Source organism: Podarcis filfolensis (genome assembly GCF_964270895.1).
Source record: "Podarcis filfolensis genome assembly, chromosome: 6".
Classification (NCBI taxonomy): Eukaryota; Metazoa; Chordata; class Lepidosauria; order Squamata; family Lacertidae; genus Podarcis; species Podarcis filfolensis.
The window spans coordinates 68,890,976-68,911,517 of NC_139609.1; the positions used below are offsets into that span (position 1 = coordinate 68,890,976).

The 20,542-nt window shown below is 39.6% G+C and overlaps 3 protein-coding genes across 5 annotated transcripts in view; 1 reads left to right on the top strand and 2 right to left on the bottom strand.

Annotated features, from left to right (window-relative positions):
* The window catches only part of LOC310764228 (fer-1-like protein 4), a 114,057-nt gene extending 110,265 nt beyond the window's left edge, over nt 1-3,792 (bottom strand). The window contains exon 1 of the mRNA XM_083617673.1: nt 3,714-3,792. The gene's annotated coding sequence lies outside the window, so the exon portion shown is untranslated. The remainder of the gene's footprint in view (nt 1-3,713) is intronic.
* NFS1 (NFS1 cysteine desulfurase) lies at nt 1,176-16,787 on the bottom strand. 2 transcript variants are annotated; one of them, XR_014549092.1, is made up of 13 exons: nt 16,607-16,787; nt 15,136-15,203; nt 14,480-14,596; nt 12,511-12,594; nt 11,080-11,232; nt 10,554-10,647; nt 9,768-9,902; nt 8,172-8,329; nt 6,174-7,175; nt 5,749-5,924; nt 3,870-3,953; nt 3,515-3,604; nt 1,176-2,902 (listed from the first exon to the last, which is right to left on the bottom strand). XR_014549092.1 is itself a non-coding variant. In XM_083617740.1 (13 exons), the coding sequence occupies exons 1-13, from the start codon at nt 16,695-16,697 to the stop codon at nt 2,839-2,841; spliced, it is 1,326 nt and encodes a 441-aa protein (XP_083473866.1). In that variant the 5' UTR covers nt 16,698-16,763; the 3' UTR covers nt 1,176-2,838. The 2 variants fall into 2 exon arrangements, 1 of the variants encoding a protein (XP_083473866.1); XM_083617740.1 differs by having other exon boundaries at nt 5,749-5,830; nt 7,070-7,175; nt 16,607-16,763.
* On the top strand, nt 16,731-19,633 carry ROMO1 (reactive oxygen species modulator 1). Of its 2 annotated transcripts, none has more exons than XM_083617770.1 (3): nt 16,731-16,863; nt 18,330-18,460; nt 19,266-19,633. In XM_083617770.1, the coding sequence occupies exons 2-3, from the start codon at nt 18,330-18,332 to the stop codon at nt 19,372-19,374; spliced, it is 240 nt and encodes a 79-aa protein (XP_083473896.1). In that variant the 5' UTR covers nt 16,731-16,863; the 3' UTR covers nt 19,375-19,633. The 2 variants fall into 2 exon arrangements, with proteins under 2 accessions (XP_083473896.1, XP_083473897.1); XM_083617771.1 differs by having other exon boundaries at nt 16,860-16,925.
* Nucleotides 19,634-20,542: the final 909 nt, after the last annotated feature.

Sequence of the window (20,542 nt, forward strand, 5' to 3'; positions counted from 1 at the left end):
GGTAGAAGTTAGCCTCGCAAGAGCAGCTGGGTCATAAGTTTCTGCTAACCCGACATTTCTGTTTACCAAGATAGTCCTTTCCCCCGTCCTCAGCTTCACAATCTGTCCTTTCAGTGAGCACTCAGGGCTGATTTGTTTCAGAATGGATAGGTTTGATCTTTTTGCAGTCCATGGGACTCTCAAGAGTCTCCTCCAGCACAATTCAAAAGCATGGCGATCAGCCTTTGTGGTCCAGCTCTCACTTCCATACATCACTACTGGGAAAACCATAGCTTTCACTATATAGATCTTTGTCGGCAAGGTAATGCCTCTGCTTTTTAAGATGCTGTCTAGGTTTCTCATTGCTTTTCTCCCAAGAAGCAGGGGTCTTTTAATTTCGTGGCTGCTGTCACCATCTGCATTGATCATGGAGCCCAAGAAGGTAAAATCTGTTACTGCTTCAGTTTCTTCCCCTTCTGTTTGCCAGGACCAATGGCCATGATTTTAGTTTTTTTGATGTTGTGCTTCAGACCATATTTTTCCCTCTCCTCTTTCACCCTCATTACAAGGTTCTTTAATTGCTCCTCACTTTCTGCCATCAAAGTTGTGTCATCTGCATATCTGAGGTTGTCAATATTTCTTCCGGCAATCTTAATAGGGCTACACAACTTTTTTAAAAAATGCAGATCTGCTAGATTTCATTCATATTTTACAACTTCCAGGCTACAGTATACGAGTGCATTGTATATATTATGTTGTAAGTATGTTGGACCTCAATGATCCACCTTTCTCTTCTGTCCAATTATCTAAAACTGTTGAAGAGCACCCTCAAATCTCAAAGTCAGCAATATTTTTATTTATTGATGGTTAATTTCTGAAATCATGGAACTAGATAGATGCCTGTTCATGAATGTCCTGGAATTAGGGGTGAGCAGTGAGGAGGCCATGTTTGCTGATAATACATTACCACATTATTCAAAGTGGCAAGAACAAATTGAGAGGATCTTCAAAAAGGATCTCTCCAAACTCTGCACAATAGCAAATATATTGCAATATACGCAAGTGCAAAGTGATGCACATTCAGACAAAAATTCCTACCATCTCATATATGCTAATGAGAACTACTTGCTCAGTAAATCAGTGTATATATTTTCCATCCCAATGAACAAGAATTCACAACTCAAACAAGTAAAAGCTGCTTTTATCTCTTTATTAATAGATGAGTGCCACATTACTAAGTTAAACATAGAAAAGCATTTTTGTGCCAATTTTAACTCAGTATTTTGTTTTTAACACATTATCTTTTCTCTGTCTGCCTGTAATATACGTATATTGCACAGAATTCCTCTAAAACAAAAAAAAATAAATGTCTGAAAAAGTCTATGTGTACAGTGTAAGAAGTGTTCCAAAGCTTTTTTTTTTTTTTATTACCTGGGGGGGGGGAATTAATGGCTTGCCCACAAAATTAAATTTTGTGATATGGTAATAAAACTGTCATCATTGCAGTATCAATGCTTCTTCCGTTTTAAACCATGCTTTTGAAAACTTCTGTAACGATTTTGCAAATTAAGAACTCTCCTACATGAAGCAGTTTTGCCAGAACAGGTTTGCAATAAACATTATCTCAAGGAAGCTGATACAATTTCAATGGGAGTATATGCGTTGTGTGTATAGGACTAGTAGTTAAGGCAAGTGATACTTCATTGATTGAGTGCTAACAGTCCATTGCCTAGGGTCAGCAGCCATTTCCTTCAAAATGGTGTGCACACAAAGCTGCATAAGACAAGCGTTCATTTATTGTAGACAGTTAAATTTCCTTCCTGCATTTATTTCAGAAAGCAGTAAAAAAAACTAAAAACTTCCCTTAAATAGATGTTTTCTTTCTACTACTAGAAAAAGTAATACCAGTAAAAAAAAAAATCCGATACAAATGAGGGCACACATTTCTGAGTACCAAAAATACTAGCCTCACCAGTTTAACTTAATCTAGCACTGTCAGGCACCCTGAAGTGAAAGGCAATGACATTGTTTTATTTTTTTAAGTGATGATCAACCTGGGATATTTCTATAACTGGGATATTTCTAGATAGACACAATCTCATTCTCAAGACCATAGCTTCTTATCAACAAAAACCAAAATATGTTGCTCTACAGGAAAAACATTACATTGAAATCTTCCATCGTCACTCAAAAATAAATCAATAAATAGCTCAGAAAAAATTATTCTGGAAAGCAGGAGAAAAAAATTGTGATAACAAATCAAGGGTAAAGGTAAGGAAAAGGTGAATTTGTGAAAAAGTGAATGTGATCTGCATTTGGGAGCTAGTAAACCTTAGGCACAGTTGAATTCATTGCTATGTAGCAAATGCCACTGCTCAAATATAAAACATGGACTTTTTAGATGGAAGACTGCCTTCTGTAAGAGGATTACTTCTGACCATACTGTCTGTTTGAACACAAGTTTTGCAATAAGACAGATGTTGCTGAAACAGATGCAAATTATTCTAGGGAGAACCTACAGTAGAAACAAACTACTTTTTTATTATTTTTACATAAGACAGTTGAAGATTTGGCATATCAAGCTGCACCAATGTCACCTCCAAAATAAAAGTACTGCAACTTCTTTGGTTCCAGGAAACTAATGTCCATTCGTATTTGGTGATTTGTAAGCACAGTTATTTACCTGAACAAACATCGCCTTAGATTTAGTTTTCAGGCTCTAGATTTAGAAAGCGTAACTGATTACCCAAAGATTTTGTATTTTTAAAACAAGCACAACATGGTTTTACTCAGGAATGTAGAGAAAATATTACTTTAATCTATATCCAAGCAGTCCAAGATAACAAGTGATTTCCTTGCTTAATGTTGTGTCCATTTAATGCTCTTCAAATCAACTCCATCCTGTACCATTTCCCACAGTGGGCTGTGAAATGAGAAGGAAAATTCAATGACAGTCAGAAATACAAATAATTTGACATCAATAGAACTTTCAGGAAATAATTAATAAGAACAAAATATTATTTTAAACGAAGTTCCACAAAGAACACTTTCTAACTACATAAAGTAATTATGTCTAAGAATGCCTACTATCTTCCGAAATACCCAATTAAGATGTTTTGTTATGGCAAAATTTCACCAGGGTTGAATGCCTGAACCCACGATGGGTATTACAGTATATTGAGACACTAGCAATGGAAATAAAGAGATTTATATATGAATTTCCACCCTTCTAAATGCGTATTTACCCTGGCCTTTGACACCTGAGAAATATATATATTAGGACCCACCTGATTCTGTGACTTAAATAATGGGACTGCATGCATATTTGGGCTTTATAAGGATTGTGCCAGTTTGCTGTAAATATCTGGCTGGACCACAGCTACAGAGATAACAAATAGTATATTCCTTCTCCTATCTTGATCTGCTCTAACCACTGAGATTCCGTGACTTCTGGCAGTATTTCCTTACCACAGACAGACTTTTAAAGAAATCCTGTGATGGTTAATGTCTAATATTCAGATTTATATTTTTTTACCTCATCTCCCTTAATCTTTTCACATGCTGTATGCATTTTTTTACGGTATAGTCTACCTCTTCTTCAGTAGTGAAACGGCCAATGCCAAACCTGAAATTAAAGCAAAGAGCTTATCAGATGCAACATAGCACACATAAAAAGATAAAAAGGGATTCTTCTCTTGATGGATGTAAAATAATTGAATGTGACTGTCTAGAACCGGCATAGGCAAAGTTGGCCCTCCAGATGTTTTCAGACTACAACTCCCAACATCCCTAGCTAACAGGGCCAGTGGTCAGTGATGATGGGAGTTGTAGTCCCAAAACATCTGGAGGACCGAGTTTGCCTATGCTTAATTTAGAACTATAAGCCTTGCCTTATGGATGAGTGAGCCAAGTCTTCATCAGTTCCAATTGCACGCAACACATATGATGGTTCCAGAGACGCAGATGTGCAAGCACTAATGAGAAAAAACAATATGTTGGCATTTTGTCCTTACACAGAACTGGTATAGAAATCAAAATAGCAGACAGCTCTAGAGTAATATGCTCTTATCACTGCCCCCTAAAGATTTACTGACTACAGAAACAAACCAAGAAGACTAATTATGCAAGAGAAGGGTGTGTAATTGCATAATTAATAGAAGGTAAGGCATTTCAACTGCAGAAGCAGAAAATAAGGCAGAGTACAGCAACAGATTGATGTTAGAAAAAGAAGTGTGAGGTAGGGGGAAAGATCAGACAGGGTGGGTAATATATTAAAAAGTGTGTTATGTGATCAGGAAAATAAGAATGCCCAAAGTTCTTCTTATAACTTAGGGGGACTAAAATATTGGAAGGAAAGGGCAAAAAGATATTAGCAGCAGGAATTAACCATCTAGTAGATCCAGTTATAACTAATAAAGCTTGGTTAAATTATGTAATTTGACATTTGCCAATTGAATTTTAAAAGGAATCAGAAATATTTGAAAGGAGTCAGAAATGCTAATAGGACACTCCTTATAAATGGAAGTAAATCAGCCCTGGTCAGAATAAAGAAAGATTCTGGATTAGATGGCTCATAGATTTGTTCTAGATCATCAATTCTAGTGACTTGAAGTGGAAAAGGCCACTTTTATTCTGCACTCCTTTAAATATCTGGCATGGGAGTTCCAGGCAATCTCTCATCTGCACACTGACCAGACTAAGACTTGCATAGCTTTAACAATGGACCGCATAATGTGCCCTTAGAGCATATTCCAGGCTCTCTCTTCTCTCTCACATATGTAAGACTTATAGAAGTCAGTTGGCCCATAACCTGTTATACCTGGGTCCACCATCTGTTGTTAATACTACAACACACTTTGACCAGTGTCATCAGCAGAGTATGCACAGCTCCAGCAGAGTCTTCTAGCACAACATCAGAGTTTTCCTGCTTTTTAGTAGTCAGTCTTTTTCACAGTTCCCCTATCCATTTCAGTTCAGTTCAAAGTATGTAGTGTCTATTGTCTCATGGCACAAGACAAGCATAAATACACTAGCTACATTAACTTTAAGAGATGCTGGTACATCATGAACTAATCTAGTATAATAGAGTTCTCTAGTCCCAGAAACAAACCTTGTAGTGATCACTTGCCCTTACCATGCTAGCTCACCATACTATACGGAACCGAACCATATAGCATGTAACATTCACCAAGATGATAAAACCTCACACTTGGCAAATACCTCACATTGATGCCAATGTTGCTGAATTCAACCTTGGCATTATACCTGCCTCTGCATGTACACACATTCCTTAGAAAAGGGGAGGATGAATGAGTCATGTTTTAAGTATTTAGCCTTCAACTGTTTCTAACCACCCCATGTAGCTGAGTCTTTCTCTAAACAGAATCCAGAAATGAGGGATGGCCTGAAGAAGAAGAAGAAGAAGAAGAAGAAGAAGAAGAAGAAGAAGAAGAAGAAGAAGAAGAGGTGTTTGGACTTGATATCCCGCCTTTCACTCCCTTTAAGGAGTCTCAAAGCGGCTAACAATCTCCTTTCCCTTCCTCCCTCACAACAAACACTCTATGAGGTGAGTGAGGCTGAGAGACTTCAGAGAAGTGTGACTAGCCCAAGGTCATCCAGCAACTGCATGTGGAGGAGCGGGGAATCAAACCCGGTTCACCAGATTACGAGTCCACTGCTCTTAACCACTACACCATGTTGGCTCAAGACACGGTCCAAGTGCTTAGTGCAATTTCACCCATTCTTTCCAATTTACACCAACAATATTACCTTCCAGAAGACAGAGCCACATCTTTAAGTGCCATCAGCAGGCTTTCTCCTTCCACATATGCAAAGGATAAGTTAATGCAGCCTGCAAAGTTAACAAAGCAGTGTTAGCTTCTTTTAAGATTGCACTTTAGACAACAGGGTTTTTGCAGAATCATAGAATGATAGTACAGTGGTACCTCGCAAGACGAATGCCTCGTAAGATGAAAAACTCGCAAGACGAAAGAGTTTTTCGTTTTTTGAGTTGCTTCGCAAGACGAATTTCCCTATGGGCTTGCTTCGCAAGACAAAAACGTCTTACAAGTTTGTTTCCTTTTTCTTAAAACTGTTAATACCCTGGGAATCCGTGCTTCGCAAGACGAAAAATTCGCAAGACGAAAAAACTCGCAGAACGAATTAATTTCGTCTTGCGAGGTACCACTGTATACGAAGGGACTACAAGGGTCATCTAGTTCAACCCCCTGCAATGCAGGAATTTTTAGCCCAACATGGGGGTTGAACTCAAGACCCTGCTCTTAAATAATCTGAGTCTATTTTCCCTTTATGGAATGTTTCTTTTTCATTTCCTTTGAATGTGAATGTCACCACAGCTCTGATCACTAGAGTGCTAAATGCTAATTCCAGAAATGCATGCAGAACAACTGTCTCACCAGCACACCCATAATTTTTATTTCTAAACAACCTAAAACTGGCTAACTGTGCAGAAGACAATGAAGTGGAAGAAAATATTGAGCAGCTCTTTGGACCATTACAGAATTCTTCATTCAGTCTTTAACACAGTGATTTATCCTAGTGCTCTACCTAAAACATACAAGTCAGAACTAAGATGTAAAACAATAAAAAAAGCTTGTGCATAATCTGCTATTCACTGGGATTGATTTATGCAGTGATTTAAGGTCAGTACAGAAGCAGAAGACATATCTGAATTAGTTTAAACATCGTGTTTCAGTGACTACAATCTCTACTTAATTTCATGTTGACTTCATATGCTTAACAGATCAACAGTGAAACTATTTAGAGTCAACCAAAGCTTTAGCACTAATGCTGTTATAATATTATCTCAGTTTTCATCTAGTCATGAATATATAGAACATTGTATAACAGAGGATGAGAATTTTGCAATATTCAAGCTATTTGTTGAGTTTCTGGGCTAGTACCCGATGAGCACAAGATTGCTTTCAATTCTAAAACAATACTGCTGTACCAGATTAACACTTAAATCTGTTTTAAAATTTCCAATGCTATATTCATTTTAAAAAGAAACCCTAAATGGTCAAAGGCAATTTCTGAAGTAAAGAGGAACTCAACATTCTGCTAATAATACCTGGATAACGATGAACTGGATCGCCGTTCATTACTACATCAGGAATTTCAGACATTATGTTTGTAACTAATCTGCCAGCTAATAAACTAATTCGCTTATGGTCATACTGAAAAAGAAACAAGAGAACTTATTAGCTATTCTACAAACATGCAGATGAGCCTTGATTGATGTACTAAAAATGTTCTATCAGTCAATTCTAGCCTGTTAACCAAAAAGACAAGGCAAAATAACACAATATTTGTCAGAGCAATTTCTCACACAAATAATAACCATAGCAAAACTCAGCCCCAAGTTAAATATGAGAGTTACGGTTATCAAGCTGATGCTGGCTATGTGCAAGTGGAATAGACTTCCACCTGCACAATGGGACTTCACCTACCTCTTCTCTCCTTTCCATGCTCTAATACCCCCAAATATGCCCCACATTTTCAGGGTACATGGGGGGATGGAGGAAAGAAAGAAAGGATAGATTCATTATGTGAACAGAAGTTTGCTTGCACAACATTGGATTCCACCCCCTGAGTTTGCTCTACTATCCCACAATTGCTGCTGTAAAATTCAGAAATATGTAGTAGGAAAATTCTATAAGAAATTGCCTCCATAATTGTTTGAAAATTCTATGCTCGAGAAGAGAGATGCCCTTGAAATAGAGGCACATCTCTGTACAATTATTATAATCAACAAACACTAGTTGTTCTAGAAACTGCTTGCCTTCTCTTACCAACAGCAAGACAGAGACCAGAAAGGTTCTAACTGTAAGGTTAGAGTTTGTAAGAAATATGGCACAGAGAACTACTTAATGAATGAACATAGCACTACTAAAATATCTCAGAAATACTCAAAACCATCTCAGAAAATTGTTCTGCCAAGAAGGCCAAGTTTGCTTTGCTTATATAACTGCTTTTACATATTATAGGAAAATAAAGGCTGAATTATGGAGCACGATTAGTTCTCTACAGTACAGAGAAGGGCATCATATTAAACCCTAATCATTATTGTTAAAGGAATGTGTTGCAGACTTTCAACCATCAACAAGGCCTCAAAGAACATGGTAAAATAAATGGATCAAGAAAAGTTACACAACTAGAACTGCTCTTTATACCTCCATCTCTTGTTGTGCCAATTCGCAAGCTGCTCCAAGACCAACTGCTAAAGGAGTTGGCACAGTCCCAGAACGTAATCCTCGCTCCTGGCCTCCCCCACTTTGTATAGGTTCCAGTCTTACTCTTGGTCGCCGCCGAACATAAATTGCACCAACCCCTTAGAAACAAGAAGTTACTTCTGTTCAGTACACAGGTAGACTTTCCATACTGTATGTCTCCTAGCATATTTAGAAACATTTAGAAAAAATCCTTCAGGAACTTTTAATCAGGATTCTTCGTCGCAAGAGATGCATTTTAAACATTCAGGGCAACACCCAGTGATGTTCCGCCACTTGTGCAATGGGAATCTGGTTGCACAACAGAACTTCCAGTTTCTCATTTGAGCTTGCAGCCCCCTATGCACCCCCAAAAATCTACTCCAGAGGGTATCCAACCCTCTGGAGAAGATTTTTGGGGGATCACTGTAGGGACCTGCAGTGGGGGGAAGAGAGGAAGAAGAAGCCCTGTTACATGAACAGAACCATTCACATTTTGTTGGATCTCATCTTCAGATATTCAATTTACATTTCTAATTGGAAGAATCCTCATTTGCTAATTTCTATAAAATAAGTATCTTCTCCTAAAATTTATCAAAATCCTTGAGGTGTTCTTCAGCAGGATCTTCCTTTGTCATTATTTAACTCCAGAAAATGAAAAATAACTGTCTGGCATCCTAATCTAATATTCTGGCAGAAAGTCATGCATACTGCCACATCCATACACACAGTCTATTATAGAGTGTGCCCTTAGTGCCCTGTGCAGTAGTTTGCATGGAGGCTGCTGCATATAGATCTGTATAGTGGAAGGTATGTGGTCAGGCATAGCTTAATCCATTTGTAGATGTAGCTTGTTCCACATATAGCTGTCTCCACATCTTGGATAGCAGACTAGTGTTTAGGAACCAAGTTGTGTTCAAAGTGCTCATATGGAAGAAGAGGAGGAGTTTGGATTTGATATCCCGCTTTATCACTACCCGAAGGAGTCTCAAAGTGGCTAACATTCTCCTTTCCCTTCCTCCCCCACAACAAACACTCTGTGAGGTGAGTGGGGCTGAGAGACTTGAAAGAAGTGTGACTAGCCCAAGGTCACCCAGCAGCTGCATGTGGAGGAGCAGGGAAGTGAACCCGGTTCACCAGATTACAAGTCTATCGCTCTTAACCACTACACCACACTGGAAGTACTTATTTCGAAGAAAGCTATTTTGAATAAAGCGCCCATCCCTGCAAGACTGTTGCAGGCTTTCCTCTGCTATTCTTGTTTCCTCCTTAAATACTATTGCAGGGATAGGGAGCCTGTGGCCCTCCATATATTTCTGGACTACAAGTCCCATCATCCTTGATCATTGGCTATAATTGCTAGGGCTGATTAGAGCTGTAGGCCAGCAACATCTGGAAGGCCACAGGTTCTCCAGCCCTGTACTAAGGTCTCTGTTTTTCATGGTGCCTTGACAAGGGTTAGCGATTTCTCCAAATGTTTATTTGACTACCAAATCAATTAAACCTGGCCACCTTTATTAGTAAAAATGAAGTAGTATCTAATATAAGAAATATCAATACCTTTGGGACCATAGATTTTATGGCCACTGATGCTCATTAAATCAATTTTCATATCATTGACATTTAGAGGAATTTTCCCAACTGCCTGTGCAGCATCTGTATGAAAGAAAATTTTATGGGAACTGCAGATCTGACCTACAATGGAAAAACAACATGGTTCAGAATGAAATATTATTTATATTTTATGAAAATGTTGAAAGATTTTAAACATACTGATTTTATCAATCAATTCAAATGTATTGCTAAAACCCAGAGGTCATCACAAAATAAATCTGGGAACAGATATAATACAAATGATGTCTGTGTTTCACTGTACTGTTAGCTTTCAACTGCTGGGAGGTGGGCATTTAGATGGGAGTGAAATGGCTCAAAATAAAAAAGGGGGGGGGGGAATCCTCCACGGTCCTGCTCCAAGAGTAGACACATAAACAACAACCTTGAAGTTCTTTTTTTAAAAGGTTTGGAAATCTGGTCACAGATCTCACATGTAACATCTATTTTGACCTTCACAAATTATTGACAGACATAGAAAAGCTGTCAGATATTGATTGTGAGCCAGTGATTTGTTTCTAAGTCACCACAATTATGTAGCTATTCTATGCTTCAACAGTGTGTGCTTCATTGTCGAGCTTTGTAAGTATTTGGCATTTTAGCTCAAGATATGTTTGTTTGTTTGCTTGATTTAGTATTTATTTCAAATTTCATAACCAGTTTTTTGAGGAACTTTTTCCATAAAGCATCTTACAATCTTTCATAAAATCAATTCCACCCAAACTGTCAACTTACCAATGTCCTTAACTGGCTGTACCACTCCTATTTCATTATTCACAGTCATTACTGAAACCAATCCTGTGTCTGGTTGTATTGCATTTTTTAGATCCTGGTGGAAATCATAGAAGAGAATTAATTTGAACTGCATTAGCACTGCAAATGAAACTTATTTTACAATTACACTGCACTTTTAACATATAAGCACCATTATATTCAATAGGGCATACTCCCTGTGCTAAGATGTGCACTCTAAATGGTTAGAGATATAAATCAATTTATTCTACTAGTACATAAAGTGTCCTTTCTTTGAATGCACCTGCTAAACTGATCCAATTTTGTACAATATACTAGGTAAGCAGTAAACCTCACCCTTTTGTCACTGCAACCCAACAAACATTTCACCAGTTTTTACTTAGACAGCTCTCTGTAGCATCCATATTCTAAGTGGAAGACTGCATTTTTGTTAACATTCCATTGCAAAGGACTGAAAAAGGGAGAAGCTGCAATCACATGAATACAAATTTGGAAACAAGTGATTTACCTTTAAATCTATAATCCCATTTTTCTGTACAGGCAAGTATGTGACTTGAAATCCCTCAGCTTCTAGGGCACGGCATGAATCCAGCACACACTTGTGTTCTGTTTGTGTTGTAATTATATGTTTCTTTCTGGATTTATAGAATCTTCCAACACCCTTTACACAGATAAAACGGAAAAAAAATTTAGATCAAAACTGCTGGAAATCCGTAGTTTCTATAAGTATCAAGTAAAAAAATGTAAAACGCCCAGTTACCTTGAAGCTTCAGGCAATAGACAACAAATCCTAGGCACATTTACTCAGAACTAGGTCCCACCAAGTGCAGGGGGGTTTACTCCCAAAAGTGTGCATAGGATTGCAGCCCAAAATGGTACACACTTACATGGGAGTAAGCCCCACTGAACACAATGAGATTTACTTGTGAGTAAATATGCAAAGGATTGCATATGAAAAACTATTCAAGTAATCTTGGCAATTTTCAACTTTAGCTCAGTTTTTTAAGTAAGTGTCATGGTTTCATTTTTACATATTTTCATTTTTTACATATTTACACAACATTTTTCCTCAGTGCAATTATGGGAAATAGCTACAAAGCAAAACTGTAGCCACAGAAACCTTACAAACTGCAGTGCAGAGAAGAATCTTGAAAAGAGACCTGTCGGTTAGTTTTGATAATGCAACTCTCTCTTTGCATAACTGTTTTAAGTACAAAGCAGGCAGAATTAGGTTTGGTTATACAATAGGCCTCTTAACATCAAGAAACATTAGTGCAATCTACTTTAAGGAAGACAGAAGTTTAATTCAACTACCAGTACAATCTTACATGCATGTCTGCACAGAAGGAAGTCCCACTGTGTTCAATAGGGCTTACCTCCTAATAAGTGAGTTCAAGACCACAGCCTGAGGCTCTTATGCACACTTACCCAAAGAAGTCCCACGGAATTCAGTAGGACTTACTTTTGAGTAGACGTGCATAGGAGTGTGCTGTGAACCTGGTTAAGTTTACACCAAGTTGTTTTAGGAACTTACAGTATATCGCTATACGATCTCAACCAAGTTACAATTACAATACATTTATATCAGAAACAACCAAGTATCTCTAGATATTTAACATGACGCAGTATGCTCATCCTGCAAATGCAAAAACAATAACATTATCCAAATAACTTTATGTAGAGAATTGTGACTTCCACAGACTTTAAAAAAACTGCACACAAGATAATAGGTTTAGCACTTTTTAAGACTTGCCAATACTTTTATTTATTCTCAGGTAAAGCCAAAAAATATACACAGGATTGCACTGTTAGTTGCTGCAATTGTATTAAGCTTCTGCCTTAATTATAACACAAGACAGGACAGTAATATTTGAACATCCAGACTACTGTGAATTGTTTTTACATCACCATCACTTGGCATTACAATATACTCATTTACCTTAATTGCTATGTTGTTTGATTCTGTTGCCCCACTGGTAAAAATAATTTCTCTAGGATCTGCTCCTATTAACGATGCAACTTGCTGTTTAAAAAAAGACAGAACACAATAATATAATGTTACTACTTTGAGGCAGAAAACCACATTCACCAGACAATTTTTGTAACAGCTTTCAAAACACAACTGCTTCATAAGTCAGCAAAGGCAGATTTAGAATTAAACTGCATTTTTATGCCCACAGGTGGTGGTGCAGCCACTTCTTTATATTAAAAACAAAACAAAACTTGGTCCAGTAGCATTTGCCACCTACTGCCTGGCCACTAGTACTCTCTTTTGGAGGGAAGGTAGCAGCAGCGCATCTATGGGCACTCTTGGAGGACAGATTACCTTAACCCACTAACCCACTGCAATCTAGATTCAGGTCTGATTTCATGGCTGAATTGCCTTGGTTGCTCTGATGGTTTGTCTTTATCAAAAAAGGGACAGGGGAGTGTGACCCTGTTGCTATTACTTGATCTCCCAGAGGCTTTTGATGCAATTAACAATAGTAACCTCCTGGGATGAGTGTTGGAGGCACTGTGTTGCAGTGGTTTTGCTCCTATCTCCAGGGCTGATTTCAAGGAATAGCACTGCATGGGAGTTTTGTTGGCCCCCCGCAAAGTGTGCTATGGGGTGCCACAGGAAACCGTCCTGACCCCAGGGCTGTTTAACATCTGTATGAAGCTGTTAGGTGTCGTTGTTAGGTGATTTGGAGTAAGGTGTTACCAGTATGCTGATGACACCCTGCTCTATCTATTTCTCTCTGACATCTAAATCAGATGAGGCTATGCAAATATTAAACATGCTTGGATGAAGTTGTGGGATGGATGATAGCCAATAAACTGAAAATGAATCCTGACAAGATGGAAGCTCTGTGGGTAACTGGTACCCAAGTCCAGAAGGCAGCTCAGTTGCCTATCCTGGGTTGGACTGCATTTTTCCTGAACAATCAGGTATGTAGCTTAGGTGTACTGCTGACTCCAACTTTGTCACTATAGGCCCAAGTAGTCTTGGGCTCAGAGCACCTTCTTTCAGCTTTCTATCAGTTTTGGCTGCACAAGGATAGCTTGGCCACAGTGGTCCATATATTTATCCCCTCAAGGTTGAATTACTAGAATGTGCTCTACGTGAAGCTGCCCTTGAGGTTTGTCTGGAAGCTGCAACTGGCACTGAATGCCAGGCTTTTTCAGGATAGCACTACTGGCTATTGTTCATGTTGGTTTTACATTGGGTTTAATGTACTCTTAACTGTTTTATGTTTGTATCTTGCTTTATTTTGTATACTGTCTTGCCAAAGGCAAGGTGATTCTTTTAAAATAAGATTCAGAAGCAATACAAAATACACAGGTGAGTGAGAAGATTAAAGATTTTATTCTAAAACATCAAGCAATGTATACAAAGCAAGCACTTCAATCTGCTACTTGGAAGCCCACAAGAAGTGGCAAAGTGACTCCCCCAGGTAGTCTCAGTTTGCACGGCCCTGCAGCCAATCAGTCCGTGCATGAGCTTCAGAGAAACTCTGCCCAAACCACCTGATTTTATAGATAGCCTTGTGCCTTCCTAGACTGGCTACCTGCAGATAATCCATTAGCTGCCCCCTCCCTCCCTCCCAATGTCTCACTTTCTCAAAACAATGTCCAATAGCAAAGAAGGTACCCGGCATTATCCTCCACAACTGATTAAGGCAGCTGTGGGAGGGGGGCATCACCTTCTCGTTCTCAGGACATTAAAGACTGTTCTCACACCAGCAAAAAAAATTAACAACAGCGAGGGAGGGGGAAGGAACAGAGGCAGGAAGGGTAAACATGTCAGATCACTAACTCCTCAATACAATTTGTCTTCTGGATAAAATTCCCATACGTATACTGCCATGAGATTTGACTGATAAGCAGTTCATAAACAAATTATAAGAAAAATGCAGAAATCTCACCTGTCTAGCTTTTTCCATAGCAGATTCACTCTCCCAACCATAAGCATGAGTTCTTGAGTGTGGGTTACCATAAAAATGCACAAGATAGGGAAGCATGGTATCCAAAACCCTAGGGTCCTAGAACAAAATATTAATAGTTATTCTATTTCATTTCATCATTAAAAAAAAATCTGTATCGAAGAGTTTTCCCCTACACACCCAAATGCTTGGAACACACCCCGCCCTCTTATTAAGGCTACAATCTTCTTTCTGTTTGTGTACACAAGACAGTACGGCCAGTATGGCAGCAGTCTTTATTTCAGAGTAAATAGGATTAAAATGTGATTAGGAACAGGCTGTAAATGTTCAGCCATGTTCTCTTACTACTAGATCCAATGAGAAGTATCTGACTCAGTCAGACTCTAGGAATTATCATTTCTACAGTTCTAGCCTGAGTACATCTTAGTCAGATATCACATTGTATTCTTCTCTCACCTATCAAACATCTCAGGGTAGACAGGAAACTTGGGCTGTGATCCTATGCACTTACCTAGCAGTAAGCCCCCACTGAACATAGTAGGATTTACCTCTGAGTAAATAGTGCAGGACTACTCTGTAAACAATGTGTTTGTTTAAACAAATGCTCCTCAAAAGAGTACAGTACTTAGTTCACAAACCAGAGGAGTAGTTGCTTGGACATCCATGTACAATGGTCGAAGCGAAGTTTCATCAGCACTGCCTATGCCTAGGGAAAGACAACTATATGAGTGACAAATGCAAATTTGCAGAAGATATCATTTCTACTATGGGGTGGAGGACTTATTCCAGTATGTAGTATAATATGAAGATTAATTAATGCACAAGCAATTCAGACAGGTGGTTAAAACATATTTTTCAAAAATACTTCCACTTTAAGTTCAGCTTCAGAAGCTGATACACAGGACTATATTGTTCAGGCAGCTATAACAAAGCATTTCAACCAGAAAGTGGCATTTTAAAAGTTTGAAACTGAACTACCAGCAGAAATCAATTGAACTGAGCTCACACAATAGTGAAGTGTCCAAAGAGCAAGATTATGTCCATGGCTTAGCTATATGTAACATATAAAACATTTTCGGATTCAGAATGTTTGGTTCCTATTAGGATTGCTGAGAAAAGGTTTCCAACCAGTGATGCAGCGGAGCAGGAACATGGGAGCTTCAGTAGTTATTCATACCTGGAGCAATGGCATCTGACTGGGCAGTATTTGCCAGCACTGCAAGCTTGGCAGTTGGATCTGGTCTGCCACATAATACTTTTATTAGGTAGGCTAGGCTCAGACTTTAACTGGCCCAAGGTCACCCAGTGAACTTCATGGCTGATTGAAGATGGGAACCCAACTCCCTCCCATTCTAAAAATGGGCATTATGCAATGTATTGCTGATCAACAAAGAAGCCTACTCCCCACCCTTTAACTGTTCTTAGGAATGTAACCATGTGAGCTGTCGCGATGAGTTCCTGCCCTTCCAACATTACTAACTACGCCACTTTTGCAAACCCAAGGTTGGGCCTGTAACTTTCAAAGGGCTGTAATCCCACCCCCGTCATCTCAACGATCCCTTGGGCTGCGACAGTAGGACTCAATCGCAATGCCGTTTGCTGCAGCTGACGGGAGAGAAAGTTGGACGGACCACCACAACACCGGGAGGCGTAGCTATTTATTTACACGTTCTCTTTCTGCGCTTGAGCTCTTCGCATCGTGCCCGGGGCTAGTAGTAGCGTCGCTGCGGCGGCTCTACCCCTTCGGATCTTGCGGCTCTACGGCCCCGATCCTCTACTACTTTCACATTCAGCCAAGGTTGTTTCCAGATGACAGCAAACCCACTTCAGAGAGTAAGCCCTCAACAGGAAAAAAATGAAATACTGAGCAAGCTGCCTTAGGGAAGAAGGGACCAGGCGACTCTCACTCGCGTTTGGTTTTTTCCCCCTGCGCGAGCTTCCCAAGCCCGCAGCAGCGGAAAACATAACATTGCCCAGGAGGCAGATGCCATCGCAGCTGCGGAAGGGAGCCGCCTACCAGCTGCTTCGGCTGAAACTCGCGATCCGCCGGGCGTCCCGCCAGGCTCGCTCGCCCTTCTGGCGGGATTGCAAAGGACAGAGCGCCGTTACCTTGCTGCTGCGGAGCCCCTGAAAGCCGCCTCCTTTGGCCGGCTAGCAGTCCTCTCAGAGCCCGCCATGTCGCCGGCCGCACCGCCATCATCGTCACACCTTCTCCCGGCCGAGCGCAGCCACAGGCACCCACAAGAACGACGACCGCCACCCCCTCCCCGCCGAGAGAGCCGTTTCCTGTGACGTAATCGGAGTGCGACGGAAGCGCAGGCCGCGCTGAGGGAAACTCGGGTGGAACGAAGCGCGGAGTGGTCGAGGTGAGGGGGGACGAGGGAAGAAGCAGGGAAAAGGCTGTTTGCAGGCGGGCCCAGAGAGCGAGGTGGTCCAGGGTGGGCTTTCTGACGCTGGGTATCCGGGTGGGGGTGGGGTGGGGTCTCTCTCGGTTGCTATAGCGATGCCGCCGTTTGCGTCGTTCTCGTCTCCCGAGCTTTTCCCCGCGTCGTTGGCCTTCGTGGTTTCAGCGAAACTGAGAAACTCAATAAGCAAGTGGGACAGAAAGATAACGCGCGCCCTTAAACGCACGATATTTAAAGACCTCGGTGTTCGTTGCCACGTAACCTAAAAATTATAAAGTCGCGGGTGTTAGTCTGGAGCCCATCTTATTGCGTCCCCTCCCCCGCACATCCCCAACAAAAAGATCTGTCAGTCTTTTGTGAATTATTCCTCTTTTGGTCTCTGTATCCCTTTAAAAGCGGCAGTGTTTTTCCAGAAACTGGTCCGTTTCTCCATATTGGAGGAAATTGCTGATACTCGCACAAGAGATAAGCAAGAATATAGGGATTTTAATCTTTAAATTAGAATGGCTATGCTGCTGGCTTTTTGGTGTGTTGCTTTTTAAATATAAAAAGCATTACGTAAGCGTCTACGAGTTCAAGGTCTAGATTGCGCCACATTACAAATAATGGCTGAACTCCCTGGAAGATTCAGTGGGGATATATATCCTTCAAGCTAATGTTAACAATATATTTGTCTGTTGTCAGTCCCTTTTGGTTTGGGATTGTTTGGCAACTTGTGTGTTTGAACTTCTGCTTGCTAAACTACTGAACTACTACAAGTGTTACCTAGTGAGAAAGTATTGCTTCATAATTTAAATATTTAATAATTTAAACAGTTGCAAAATAGAACTTTGTCTAAGTATTTCTTAAGAGACCAGACAGGGTAGTTAATGGAAATAGCTTAAAATCTCAAAGTTTATAGTTCATTTCTAAGTTGCTGTTCATTCAATGAAGTCGATTTGTAACAGTACTTTAATATATATTGCAAAATGAAATATATTTTTAAAATTTTTTTTTTAATGATGTTGAGTCTAAAGTACTTTTCAGGCTAGTCCATAACTGACTTGCATTCATCCTTTTTACATTTCTATCACACAGTTGATTGGCAATCCCAAAGAAAATGTGACTAGAATAATACAGTACTAGGTTTAGTGGAGGAAACTAATTACCGTATCTTCACACAGGTAGTGCTTACTGCATGTTTAACTCATTTGCCTCCCTGGGGCATTCTGAGAAAATCTTTGTGGTCTTTGTGAAGCAAATAAATCAATGAATTCCTATGGTGCTACTGCTGAAAACTTCTTGGTGCAGGGACTTCTTTTTCACCTTTGTTATTCCTAACAGTCATGTACATTTCATATTTGGAGTGGTCTATCCACACCGGAGATGAGGATTATCATCTGCATGGAAACGATAGATATTCTTTAAGTATTTTTTTATATTTTTAGATGCCTGTGACAGTGGGGCCATATGGCCAGTCCCAACCCAGTTGCTTTGACAGAGTGAAAATGGGCTTCATGATGGGCTTTGCTGTTGGTATGGCAGCGGGTGCACTGTTTGGCACATTTTCTTGTCTCAGGTATGTTGGAATGTAGTTGAATGCAACATAAATCCTAAAAAGAATCTTCTTCGTTAGCTTTCCTGGCTTAGGAACAGAGCAAAATAATGCAATATGATTGTATCACAGGCAGTAACCATTTCGAGCAGGGATTCCATTTCCAGCCCAGCAGGAGTCGGAGATGCAGATATGTGTCCCGCCCTCATTACGGCCATGGTCTGCACTCTTCCAAGTCCATAAGGACCCATGTGTCAGTGATTGCGTGTCAATTGCACATGCCCCAAATGGCTACCGCCTGTACTTAACAATCTTTTATGCTTACTTCCCCACTTGTTCTGTGGATTGTTGCCAGATAACAGACCCATGACTGCAATCCTGTACATTTCTGAGAGCAAGATGCATTCATGAGTATAAAGCTTTAGATAAAATCTATAGTAGAAATTACTTCAGCTGGAGAGTAATTAGTACTAAAACTTTGTACTCTTAAACTGTGTTTGTATATATATACTAGCAAAGTAAAGGATGGGGTTTGGGATTAATACTAAATCTTAAAAGATGTGTTTTCAAATGACCTATCATTAACCTCTTCTCTTTGAATTAGAGTTTAGTTTTTGGGAAGTACTTCTGTTTATTAAGTTGCACTGGCTGGCAGACCACCCCGTGCTTACTATGAGCTAACTTGCTGTATAGGTCACTCCAAAGTACCCACTCAAAATTAGTGAAGTTTTTTTACGTTGATTGCATTTCCCAGTAATCAGAAACAAAATTATTTTCCCGTGATTATTGTGGGAAGTAACCACCTCTGTCATTGTTTCTTCTCTTTTAGGTTTGGCATGAGAGGGCGAGAACTGATGGGTGGTGTTGGCAAAACCATGATGCAGAGTGGTGGAACTTTTGGGACATTTATGGCAATTGGCATGGGAATCCGCTGTTAATGTTACTTTTCTATCACGAAGACCAATACCCCTGCAAGTTGGAAGTTCTGCTATGTAGTAGAATAAAAATCTCTGCACCAAGATTGAATAATCCATCAAAATAAGTTTCGGCCGTTATTGCTGTAGCAAGAGTTTGTAAATCTTTTTCTCCGTAACAAAAGTGGCAAAGGCAGTGGAGATTTAGAAGCAATGGAATCTCTGTATACAGTGAATCTCCGTGGATGTGACCTCAAATAAATGATCAATTATAGGAATCATACCTATTAGAAGATGCTTTTTAATTGGTGTCAAGTGTTTCCTGCATTGGTATGATTAGTTTATTACAAGATCAGCCATTGTTTATCAAAGGAATCTTCTGTCCGTGATTTTGTAAGCCAAACCAGGGAGGCCTGAATTTTTGCAAAAATCCCAAGTTTATGGAGGTGGAATAAAATTGGATAAAAGCGTGTATGTGAAAGGATTAATTTAAATCATTGCATGGATAATCAAAAGAAGTTGGTACCAAGTGTTTGCAGTGTAAGCCTAATAACAGTTTCATGTTAATTTGCACTTATTCTGGGAGAGTAAAAGTAATTTTCATTGCATGTTTAAAGAAGTCCATAGCTTTCCACTTGGTGATAACAAGAACTTCCTACTGTAGGATTGGATCACTACTATTATAGAAGGGGAACTCAGGCCCTCTTATGCCTTTGAGAGAAGGGGATAATTAAATAACACAAAAAAATGAGAACTTGTTTGGGTATGTTGTGAATTGATTTGGCATATTCACCAGATTAACTATTTTCACTTAATAGGCATAGTTATATAGGGTGCCACCCAACTGAATGGTGTCACTTATAATTCATTTTTACAGTTTCTCATTTAGTTTCAAATTTGTCTGAGTATAGCCTTCTCAAGATATAACCAAATTAACAAAACTTTTAGTTTAAAAACGTTGTTTAGTTTAAAAATGCTTTCCATCAGTTGTCAAGGGCCACACACTTTACAGATAGGTTATTTAGGTGATATAGTATCCTATGTTGCAATTCGAGCTTTAGCAGCTGCATGGCTGTTAGTGGCAGAGAGGTGAACCTAAGTTTGATTTTTTTGTGTTCACTGGAATTGACACATGGGAGTTATAAGTACCCAACTGGCAACCTTTGCCATCCACATAGACATTATAGAGTAG